Source organism: Leptonychotes weddellii, chromosome 10 (assembly GCF_054177405.1).
Source record: "Leptonychotes weddellii isolate Sample4059 chromosome 10, ASM5417740v2, whole genome shotgun sequence".
NCBI classification, from domain to species: Eukaryota; Metazoa; Chordata; class Mammalia; order Carnivora; family Phocidae; genus Leptonychotes; species Leptonychotes weddellii.
The window spans coordinates 78777116-78789486 of NC_138378.1; the positions used below are offsets into that span (position 1 = coordinate 78777116).

Here is a 12371-nt window from a genome sequence, read left to right on the forward strand (position 1 = left end):
AGGGGGGTTGCTGATGGACAGATACAGGATAGGAGAGGGAAGGACAAGAGAACCACCCAAGTTGTTTTGCTTGAGCACCAGGGCAAGTGTTGGGGTGATGTGCTGAGCTGTAGACTAGCAGAGAAGGCCAGTTTGGGGGGGAAACTGTTTGAGAGGCCTGCTAGATGTCCAGGCGGACACGCAGAGCAGGCAGGGGAGGGGGGTATCTGGAGAGCCTTTGGCTCCCAGTTACAGCCACAAGGCCGGATGCAGTCACCGGAGGAATGAGTACAGTTGGAGAAGAGGGATGGTTTGGCCTTGAGTGGGGAACCCCCTCGAAGGGATGATGCCAGCTCTCTTCTTTGCTTTTTAACTGGGTCCTGGGCAGGCAGGGCTCCCCGAGGAACTATGGAAGAGGCAGAGGCCCTGGCGATTCATTTGAAAGGGGGCTCCCAGAGTCTGGGTGTAGCTTGGGTCTGACACAGGGATTGATGGCCCAGCTCTGAGATTTTATTTCTCTGCCTTGTCCTCCTTCCTTATGTCCAAGGCTCGAAGCAAGATGGGGCAGGCGCCTGTCCACACTGTGAGGGTTTCTAGCTGAAACAGAAAGGGAGGGAACTCCAGGATGTAGGAGAGGGTCAGGGAAGGAGGAGGAGACAGCAGGAGGTAGGAGCACAGTGAGGTTATTCCAGTTCCAGAGCTTGTAGAGTTTGGAGTGAAAAAAAGCAAACTTTTTTCAAAATGAACAGTATTTTTTCTAATTAAAAAGCTGTTTAAAAAAGTAAAGAATATAAGAAAGTATAAAGTAAAAATTGCGTGAAATCTCATAGACATAACCAGTGTTAGCATTGGGATGACTATCCTTTCAGGCACCTGATTGTATGTGTGTGTGCGTACAGCTATATATGTTTTACACAAACGTGATCACATTATGTGTATGTGCTGCTCCATGCCCTGCCTTTCTCAAGACTACATGATGGACAGCTTCTGTGTCCCCGGATGTAGGCTTACTTGAGCATGTGGTCAGGCTGCATGGATGCCTCTGCCGTCGTTTGACTGTCCCCCTCTGTATGGACAGTGAGTGTGTCCAGCCTCCCCCTCCAGAAACCAGAGGGAGGGTCCAGCCTTATCACATCTCGGTGCAGTGGTGGAATAATCTCCTTGAGATCCCAGGGTAAGGACATTTAGAGGCTTAGAGTGCTGCTTACTTGCAACATAGGGCGTTCTCAATTTCTTGAGTCTTCTCCTGCCTGAGTGGCAAACATAATGATCTCATTGCAATTTGTGTTTCTTTTATTATGAGAGAGGTTGAACATCTTTTTCTATATTTCTTACCCATGTAAATTTTATCTTTGTGACTGTCCTTTATGTCCTAAAAAAAAAAAAAGGATAACCACATCTGTTGACGTTGGTAAGTTATCTGTGTTAGGGAGAGAAACACCACTTCTGTCATCTCTCATTCTTTGCTGTTTTATCACATTGGGTTTTAGGGAATGATTGGAAGCAGGGCTGTGGTCAGTCCAACCCAGAAGGTATGTGGGGGTCTGGTCAGAGCAGATTAAGTCTGAAGAGCCACACATACGCTGGGAAGAAACATACTTGGTAGAGCATGACACCAAAGGAGAAGCTATAGAGGGGAAGACGAATACAGCTGACTTCATAAAAATGAGCCGTTTCTGTTCAATAATAAAATGCTACGATCAAAACAAAGTCCAGTCCAAACTGGAAAACAGTATTTATAACAAGTGACAAAGGGAATAATCTTCACAAAGATTATTTTATATGAATGATTAAAATGGATAATCCAATATAAAAATGGGCAAAAGGCATAAAAGTCACAAAAAAAGGAAGACAGAGAGTGGTATTAAAATATACCCAGGCTTTGTTTTACTCAAGTCTGATAAGCCAGACACAGACATGAGTGTCAAGAGGACAGAAGTTTGTCCTCAGCCTTCAGGAGCACATGCTGGGCCACGCGGAAGCACCGGGATTGGTCAGGAGGCAGTGGGGAGAGGGGAGAGTGTGGCCCAGAGCCTTTATTGGAGATTCTGTGGAAAGGAGTGGGCAAGGCAAAGTAGAAAGCGGAGTAAGCTGAGGATTGGAGAGTTTGGATAGTTTCTGGGGGCTCTGGGCCATAGGGGTGGTCCGCAGTTGTCTTCCCTGGCCCTGGGTGATATAGGGCAGTGGGAATATTGGCTCAGTATGCAGGAGTTTGGTAAAAGAGAGAGTTGGCTGTGTGGGCTCTTGATTGGTTGGTTTGTATATCAGAGTGCACCCAAAGGAGGTCATTTGCTATCTCTAGGCATTAGCTAGTCTTTGGGGAAGGACAGCCCCTCCAGGGTCAAGGTCCCAAATGCCAAAACATCAAGAACACAGAAAATAAAATATAGTCAACACAAGAGTAAAGAGTAAACTTGAGAGGGGAAAAAAAAAAAAAATCAAACCTCATTAGTAATCAGAGAATTGCAGACCAACAGTGGATACATTTCGATAATGAGCAAAATGTTTTTCAGAAGTGAATGGCAAAATTACAAGCAAAAGTGTAGGAAAATGGAAACTCCCCTTCTGTCAGTATGAGTGAAACACTGAGGAGAATCATTTTGGAGGGCAGTTTGGCAACATGTAGCCCTTTACTTCCCAGAGTTTCTTCCAAGGAATTATGTGTCTTAGAAAATCTAGCTGAAAGTATAAAAGTATTGTTTATGATAGGAAAAAATTGGAAACAAGTTTTAATGGTGATGACGGTTTAAAAGAATACATTGATACAGTAGAATAATATGATGCAAGTTTTTAAATCACATTGGGGGAGAATAATGCATAAGAAAATACTCATACTGTTTAAAAAGAAGTTATTATAAAGTTACATGCATAATGCGATCCTATTTCATTATCAAAAAGCGAGTTTGGGTATGTGTGTATGCAAATACGATCAACATGTTTATAGTGATTATTTCTAGATGGTGGGATTATGGAGATAATTATTATTTCCTTTGTGCTGGCCTAAATTTTCTATAAGCAGCACATGTAGTTTTTAATACAAGGTATTTTAAGAGCACAAGGAGGCTGCGTGTTCAGGGCGCGGAGGATAAGGGTGTGGGGTCTGAGGCTCGGTGAGGTGATGAGGCGTAATGACAAGAATGCCCCGCTGGAGGGCAGAGCATGGCTGCCTGTCCCGACCAGGCCCCCTCCCAGCCCCCTGAGGGTCGCACGGGACAAAGTGAATGGATGTCCTTTGAAAGCTATAGAGCAGATTCTAAATGCTGATGATACTGTTACTCTGTGAACCAGGGGGAACGTGCTTTTAGACACTCTAGAAAGAGTGGCTGGCTGGTGTTGGGACTGTGTGCGGAAGCGGGGGGGGAGGTCTTGTCTGCGGATGTTCAGCCCCTTGCCCCCAGCGCTCGGCGCCCCCAACCCCATGCACCCTCCCTCTGTCTGCTTGGGGCAGGTCTGCACCCTGACCAAGGAAGACAATCGCTGCGTGGGCAAGATTCCCGAGGACGAGCAGCTGCACGTGCTCCCCCTGTACAAGATGGCCAACACGGACGAGTTTGGCAGTGAGGAGAACCAGAACGCCAAGGTGGGCAGCGGGGCCATCCAGGTGCTCACCGCCTTCCCCCGCGAGGTCCGGCGCCTGCCTGAGCCTGCCAAGTCGTGCCGTCAGCGGCAGCTGGAAGCCAGAAAGGCGGCGGCGGAGAAGAAGAAGATTCAGAAGGAGAAGCTGAGCACTCCCGAGAAGATCAAACAGGAAGCTCTCGAGCTGGCCGGTGTCACCACCGACCCAGGTGTGTGGGGAGAGGGTGCCCGCCAGAGGTGGCACCGTCGGGGTGGGGGTGTGGCCCCGGACAGCTCCCTCCCTGCCCCTCTTCCTGCCTCGAGATGGAACTCCAGACCAGAGTCCTGGGGCCTCTCTCAGCCCTCTGAACCCCACATTATCTTAGCTTTCAGTCAGCACAGTATCCGCGGCAGCCCTAGGACACCAGAGCTGGGGGGTCCCCTCTTCCCACAGAGGAGCTGGGCTCCTCCTCCAGCTTGCCTGAGCATCCGCACAGTGTGCCAGGGCCTCAGGCGCGTGGTGTGCAGGGGCGCGTGGGCCGCTCTCACGTCGCCTGAGCCAGTGAGGACCCGTGGGGTTCGCCAGGGAAGGGAGGAGGAGGAGGAGTGCTGCAGGGGGCTCCTCCCGGGGCTTCCGTGGGGCTGAGAACCCCTTAGGGGAAGAGGGAGGTTCCAGGCCCAGTCCTCTTGCTCCGGGCCCCTGTGGTCTGTGGTTCTCTCTGCTCCTTCTCGGTCTTGCCTCCTGTCTTCCCCAGGCCTGGCTCTGAAGGGTGGATTGCCCCAGCAAGGCCTGAAGCCCTCCCTCAAAGTGGAGCCACAGAACCACTTCAGTTCCTTCAAGTACAGCAGCAATGCGGTGGTGGAGAGCTACTCGGTGCTGGGCAACTGCCGGCCGTCCGACCCCTACAGCATGAATAGCGTGTACTCCTACCACTCCTACTATGCACAGCCCGGCCTGACCTCCGTCAACGGCTTCCACTCCAAGTATGCTCTTCCGTCGTTCAGCTACTATGGCTTTCCATCCAGCAACCCCGTCTTCCCCTCACAGTTCCTGGGGCCTGGCACCTGGGGACACGGTGGCGGCAGCAGCAGTTTTGAGAAGAAGCCAGACCTCCACGCTCTGCACAACAGCCTGAGCCCGGCCTACGGTGGTGCTGAGTTTGCCGAGCTGCCTGGCCAGGCTGTTCCCACGGACACCCACCACCCCACTCCTCACCACCAGCAGCCTGCTTATCCAGGCCCCAAGGAGTATCTGCTTCCCAAGGCTCCCCAGATCCACCCAGCATCCAGGGACCCCTCTCCCTTTGCACCGAGCTCCAACTGCTTCAACAGATCCATCAAGCAAGAGCCACTAGACCCACTGGTCCAGGCTGAGTCTATACCCAGAGACCCTGGTAAGATGGGCAAAACACCTTTGCCCGAGGCTTCTCAGAATGGGGGACCCAATCACCTATGGGGGCAGTACTCAGGAGGCCCAAGCATGTCCCCCAAGAGGACTAACAGTGTGGGTGGCAGCTGGGGTGTGTTCCATCCTGGGGAGAGCCCTGCCATCATCCCCGACAAGCTCAGTTCTTATGGGGCCAGCTGCCTGACCCCTTCCCACTTCCCGGATGGCCAGTGGGGGCTGTTCCCTGGCGAGGGGCAGCAGCCAGCCCCCCAGCCTGGAGGGCGGCTTCGAGGCAAACCGTGGAGCCCCTGCAAGTTTGGGAACAACACCTCGGCCTTGGCCGGGCCCAGCCTGACGGAGAAGCCGTGGGGGATTGGGGCCGGGGATTTCAACTCTGCCCTGAAAAGCGGTTCTGGGTTCCAAGACAAGTTGTGGAGCCCCCTGAAAGGAGAGGAGGGACGGCTTCCAACCCCGGGGGCAAGCCAGCTGGACAAAGCCTGGCAGTCCTTCAGCATGCCCCTGGGCTCCAGCGAGAAGCTCTTCGGGGCCCTGAAGTCAGAGGAAAAGCTGTGGGATCCCTTCAGCCTGGAGGAGGGGACTGCCGAGGACACCCCCGACAAGGGGGCGGTGAAGGAGGAGAAGAGTGGCGGGGCGGAGGAGGAGGAGGAGCTCTGGTCTGACAGTGAACACAACTTCCTGGACGAGAACATCGGCGGCGTGGCCGTGGCCCCCGCTCACGGCTCAATCCTCATCGAGTGCGCCCGGCGGGAGCTGCATGCCACCACACCCCTCAAGAAACCCAACCGCTGCCACCCCACCCGCATCTCGCTGGTCTTCTACCAGCACAAGAACCTCAACCAGCCCAATCACGGGCTGGCCCTCTGGGAGGCCAAGATGAAGCAACTGGCGGAGAGGGCCCGGGCGCGACAGGAAGAGGCCGCCCGGCTGGGCCTGGGCCAGCAGGAGGCCAAGCTCTATGGGAAGAAGCGCAAATGGGGGGGTGCCATGGTGGCCGAGCCCCAGCATAAGGAGAAGAAGGGGCTCGTCCCCACTCGGCAGGCGCTGGCCGTACCCACAGACTCAGCAGTCACCGTGTCCTCCTACGCCTACACGAAGGTCACCGGCCCCTACAGCCGCTGGATCTAGGTGCCAGGGAGCCAGCGTACCTCAGCGTCGGGCCCGGCCCGAGCTGCTTCTGTGGTGCTTTTGCCCTCACGCCTGGGGGCGGGTTGGGGGTGCAGAAGTCTTTTTATCTATATATACATATATAGATGTGCATATATATGTATTTATGGTCCAAACCTCAGAACTGACCCGCCCCGCCCCTCCCCCCCACTTCCCCAGCACTTTGAAGAAGAAACTACGGCTGTCGGGTGATTTTTTTCGTGATCTTAATATTTATATCTCCACGTTGGTTTTTTTCTCCCCCCCCCCCTTGTCTGGGGGGCTTTTATTTCCTCTTGTTTTTAAAACTCTATCCTTGTATATCACAATAATGGAAAGAAAGTTTATAGTGTCCTTTCACAAAGGAGTAGTTTTAAATTCCATTTAAAAATGTGTATTTATTGGATTTTTTAAAAAGCGACGATAGTAATGGTAAAGGAGCGGCAGGAAGGGCCAAAAGCGCTCATTCCTGCCCAGTCTTGCTGGGCCCAGCGAGCCTGGCCGTCTTGGGAGCTGGCAAGGTTCTCTCAGCCATCTGCCCCTCATGAGCCAAGTGCAGACTGTAGCCACCCTGGTCCATCCCTTCTGACAGATATGCCTTCCCTTCAGGGGAGGGAGCCCTCAGGACAGCTTCTGTCCCCTCCAGTAGGATGGGAGAATCTGTAGAAAAACATCTGGGGTCCCTTTTCCAGTCACCGGCTTGGAGTCGGGGACCGGGGAGGCAGGTGCACCCCCAGGCCAGGCAACAGAGATGCTGGCGTAGATTTCCCCCAGAAACCAGGTTGGAAGTAGACAGCTTCAAGCTTGCTAGTCTCCACACTGAATCCTCTCTGTCCGTTATCGATCAAGTCACATGATGTCACGGTTCCCTAGGCAGCACCTCCTTGATGGAGCTGGAGTTGAGAGGCTCTTAGGAGCCATTTCCACCGGGTTGACAAACCAATGAATACTGGGCTGAAGGAATTTGTCTTAGTGGCAGTTTATTTTTTAAAAAATGCCCCAAAGCTTATGCTGATATCGAAAAAGGGCTACTGTATCTCTAAAAACAAGAAGTTGAACCCAAGCTGTGAAAAGCCAGTGTTGCCCCGTCGCTCGGCGCTGTGCAGAGCCTGGTGCTGTAGTATCGTGCTGGGACTTCCTCGACCCTGGGGCGGGTCGCGTCCTGTGGGAGCTCAGCACACCAGTGTAACAGCAGTTAACGCATCTCTCTTCCTGGATTTCCACATTGGACAATGGTGCAGGCCTCACCACCCAAGCCCACCCCCTCCACGCTATCCCGGGGCGGGGCGGGCTCGCACTCAGCAATCTTAAAATGCAGGAGTCCAACGTTTTCAGCAGGTAGCTATGATTTCCCTCCCTAATTGGTGCCATTTCTCTAGTTGATCATCTTCTCCTTTCCCCTTCCCCCCACTTTAACTTGCCCATTCTAAAAATCTGGTGCATTCGTTCAGTTCTTCGAAATGAGAATGTGGTGCTTCATTGTTGCAACATTGTGGAGAGCAGTTGGGCCTGACTGGTAGAAGCAACAGTCGTGGACAGCAAGTCAGACTTCCTGGCGTGTTTGTTTTTCCTGTGGTGTGAGTGACATTTCCATCAGGTTGCCCGTGTGGATGTGTGTGGTGAGTGGGAGGCTTCAGCAGGGCACATAGAGGGGAATATGGCCACACAGTGAATGACAACCAAGCCCTGAGATACATGTCAGATATTTATTGAGCAGTTTTATTCAGATGTGGGTCTTCGTAAAACGAGTTTAACAATCAGATGACGATGCTAAAGGCAAGTTCCTGAGCTTCCAGGTGCCTTGTGTAAGAGCTGAGAACCGACCCGCCGGGTGCCTGCCGTAACCGGTCAGGAGCACTGGCGGAGAGTCGCTGTAAGATGTCCTGAGCATTTATGTGGTCTGGTTTTAACTGTACATAGTGAAAGATTTTTTTAAGCACTTTTGCCTAGATTTAAACAGCAACTTGAAAAAAAAAAAAGTATGTTTTAACATGTAATTGTGGGAGAAATTGTAAATAGTAGCTCAATATTTAACGTGCTTTGTCTATCCTTCACTTTTACCATATTCTGTAAAGTTGCATTTATTTTACAGGACAAAAATGAAATATTATTGCTTTTGAAATAAATACCCAAGAGCTTATCAGGATTTAGAATTATTCAGAACTCAGATTTATAGGAAAACCTCTGACCTTCAGTTTGACAAGCTAAAGGAAGCAGAGTCTTTAATAAGCATGCTAATTTTCTAGTTTTGAGGAAAAGTTGGGTCCTTTAAATGCTATTTTGCTTATCGCATCAGTACTTTTATGCAGGTCTCATTTGACTCCGTGCTTAGGTAGATGCGGGGGTGCCTTGAAAACTTCATTTTAAATGATCTTAAGCAAGAAATACAATATTTTACGAAACATTTGGAGAATGTGACCGTCTGTGTGACCCGGGAAAACCCCAGGTTGGCTGTTGGTTTGGAAGGTCCCGAGTGTAACCCAGGTGATTCGGATACTTGGCATGTGTGAATCTTCCTGATGTCTGTTAAATATACTCTTCCCCTCGTCACCCTTTGGTAGCAAAAGCCATTAGATGAAAGGAGAAACCGATAACAAGCTCAAAGCATGTGATGTTTGTCCCGGCAGCCCCAACAGCCTTTGGTCTGTAACTTTCTCGACTCGTATATAGGCTGCTGAGAGGTGAGTCAAGAGGCAGTCTCCATTGGATGCTCCCATTCCCCTCAGAATGGTGTTTCAGAAATTAGGTGGTGCTGTTGCCATGCTCGAGTCCATGCCGATTTTTACACACTACACGTATAACCTACCTCAAATCTCAGTCATTAAAATTAGCATGCTTTAGACGTAGATTTAAAAAGTAACTATGCACAGCTCCTTATTGCCCCCCCCTTGCTGCTGAAGGTTTCTTAAAGAGAAAAATCAAATTTTTATTTTTTACTGGTACTATCATTTTTTAAGTCCTAAAGATGATTAACAGACATTTTTATCATGAGAAGAAAAATAAAGCCATTGCAACGAAAGACCCTAACAGCATGACCAAGTTTTAGAGTAATATTATAGCAAGGAGAAACGGTGGAGTCCTGGAGCCCTCTCCCCAGCGTGCCCTGTCCACAGACGCCATCCACATGCAGTGCGAATGTCTGGTTCTCCCTTTGTTTGGTTTCCCCTGCCTTTTGCATGCAAGGGAAGTGCTTGCAAAGTTCTGTGCTAAGAGATTTTTTAAAATAATCGCTTTGTGGCAGGTTCTCACAAAATAACTGGTGCTAGCTCAAGAACCCATCATCAGAAAGCTTGACTAAAGTTGTTTCATGGATTTTGAGGTTTTGTTGTTTCTGTTGTCGTTCGGGTTTTGTTTTGGGTTTTTTTTTTTTTTTTGCCAGGGCCTACGTTTCCCACACACCGGCTTCGTGGTTACTGCTGGCCCGCTTGCCGGGGTGGCCGTGGTGCGCGTGGAAAGAGATCATACCCTGCCCCGTCTTGGTCCTTCCGCCAGCCTCTTTTGGAAACGGTAGTTTACAGAGCAAGGGGTTTTTAAAGTGCTAAAGCCAGGAAAGGAGCAGAGCTCAAGTGCTTTGTACCAAACAGCGCTAGATGTGTGAGGATGCTTGAGGAGGAGGAGATGGTAACCTGATTTCACGGAGAGAAATCCAGCCAGACTTTGTGACGTGGAACCACCGCCAGATCTCAAAACCAAGGGGATGCTGGTGGAAAATTTAAGTGATATCCCTGACGTGCCTCAACCAATCTCTTTCCTTTTGTTACTGAAGTGTGTTTTATGGACTAGGAAGCATTTTTATGAATTGAAATAGTCTAAATAAAATGGTGCTATGGTGTTTCAATGTGACTGTCCCTGATCCTGTCCTGCTGAGGTGCTATCAAGGTTCTGAAACCACAACCAACCAAAAACAAGGTGGGCTCCAGTCTCTCTTGGCTTCCCCCCATCCCCCGTTTGGTGCTGTCTCCTTAGACCTCTGTTTACCGTGCTAAAACCTGCTCTGAGCAGTTTTTCTGTTTCGTTTTATTCTTCTTCCCTTGGTGGCCGAACACAGAAAGGCAAGTTCTGAAGGCAGCTAGCTCCCTAACCATGACGGGAGTGGGCCGGCCTGGCTTGGCAGGTGCTCTGGTGACTCATCTGTCCTCTCGGGCCTGATGAGAAAGGAAGGGGAGTCTGGTACTCCTGCCCCTTCCAACATGGCAGGCATTCTTGTAGCCAAGGACTCACGTTTTCCTCCTGCAGCCCAGGGTGCCAAGTAGGCACCTCTGAGGGTCTCAAAGGCATTCCTCTTGGACCTCGGTCCTCCCCTGGCACTGGCCAGGGCCGTGGCGGGCAGCAGGCTCGTTCCTTTGCTCCTCACAGCCCTTGCCCCAGCGTTGCTCCTGCCGGTCCCTCCTCATGTTCCAACTGAAGGAAGGAGCTTGCTTTGCTCGCTTGATGCCACTGAGGCTGCTTTTTAGTTGGTGCTACTCTACATTTCCTCTTGGGTCCACAAAAGTTAATGTTTGAGAAACGTAACAGGAAGCTCCATTTTGTGTCATCCACTGTCACAATAATTTTTTTTAAATACCTCAAAAACAGGACATTGTGACAACTTCAGTAAAGTAGATTCCGTGAGGGTCTGATACCTGCAGGTTGTCCATCTGATGACTGACTTGACCTTGAAGATTCTGGGGTCATTTTATTTTTCACTCTTCAGCAGTTAATCATGGCAGAACATCTAAAGGAAGGAGTGTGGTTGACTTTATTTTCTTTGTGAGTTTTGCTTTCGGATAAAATGTGAATCTCCTATGCCCATCTCATTGAGCTTTTTCAGGCATTGTTGCTGTCATTTGAAATGACTTCCTCAAAACCTACTTTATTAGCCAGAGGCATCTGCTGTAGCACACGGCCAACTTCGACATACCCTGGACCAAAATGTTTGGAGGTGCGTATCCCAGCGTAGGTTATCCAGCCCCACACCCACGCGTGCATAGAGTGTTTCCACTTGAGACCCTGTCTTGGCGCTCCCGGCCCTTCCCACAGAGCCAAGCAATAGGCTTCTCCCCTGAGCAGAGACTGCAGCACAGAAATGCGAGGTCTGAAGTTGCTTTCTGCCTAAGGATCAGTGAGTGATTTGGCCTACTTCCTCATTCGCTTCTATTCTGATATCAGGGATGCTTTTTGTAGTGGTATCATTTGCGCTCTTCTCATTTTGACTACCCGTCGTCATTCAGGGAAAACTCATCACTATTCACATGGGAATTAAAAAAAAATACCATTGGGCTCATTTGAACATCCAAATTTTCTTGATTCCAGTACCTTTTTTTTTTCTTTCTTTCGAGGGGAAAAAGGAGGAGAAAAACAGGAGTGATGTCATTTCTTTTTCGCATATTCTAATTATAAAAGAAATAAGGGCAGGTCATACTGTGGCATATTAACGCATTAGACTTAATCTAGAACCCCTGTAGCTTTTTGATGTGTTTTATTTCTTCTCTCTTTGAATTCCTGTTTGGTTACTTGGCTTCCAATGGAGGTGAACTTAACAACCATACTTGAATATTCCGTCTTGACTTTGTAACTGTGGCTACTTGAAATGAAGTTTATCTGGGGTTGATGGATGAATGGTAGATTTTTGCAATGTCTCAAGGCAATAGGATGTGTATTATTAAACTGTAGATATTCTTAGTACAGTAAATTTATGCTGATAATTTTATTTTGTATAATTTTTAACTTTTTGTTAATATTTTTTCCTCCCACTTTATTGGTTTGCCTCCTGAGCTACCCCTCCTTACCCTCCCTTCTCCCCCAGTGTTTCAGTAAATTTAATTTAGGGTGCCTAGAAATTGCAAGTATGTATCCTTTTTTGATTTGTATTTTATTATAATTTACACAAACAACTGGGTTTGTGAACTGTATTACTCCTGGTATCTTTAAAATATTGTGGGTGTTTTAATAAATTTTATATTTATTTTTTGCACTCAAATTCAGAGTGGGTCCTTTTTTCCCCCCTGCCCCCTCACCCCGAGCCAGGCCCAGATTGTGGTATTTAAGGTTACCTATAACCCCGCCCCCCACTGTACGTGTAGACGCGCCACTGAAGCCCTAACAGCAACAGTAGAGCCTGGCCTGGTCTCCTCCTGCCACCTGCATAATGTTCAAAGGCCATCAGCTTTTAGAGCTGCATATGCAGGGACAAAACGGAGATGGCCTTTTTCTCATCTATGTTTCTGCTTTTCCCGCCCCCCCCTTTTGTCTTATTATCCCCTTTTTTCATTCAATTTGGGAGACACCCCCCCCCAACGATTAAGAT

General features: G+C 49.4%; 1 protein-coding gene across 7 annotated transcripts in view; it reads left to right on the forward strand.

Moving 5' to 3' along the window:
• TET3 (tet methylcytosine dioxygenase 3) overlaps positions 1 to 12036 on the forward strand; it is a 98866-nt gene extending 86830 nt beyond the window's left edge. For all 7 annotated transcript variants that reach the window (XM_081833705.1, XM_081833706.1, XM_081833702.1 and 4 more), the window contains 2 exons: positions 3428 to 3764; positions 4290 to 12036. In XM_081833705.1, the coding sequence (XP_081689831.1) occupies positions 3428 to 3764; positions 4290 to 6067 (2115 nt within the window). In that variant the 3' untranslated portion in view covers positions 6068 to 12036. The remainder of the gene's footprint in view (positions 1 to 3427; positions 3765 to 4289) is intronic.
• The last annotated feature ends 335 nt before the right edge of the window (positions 12037 to 12371 follow it).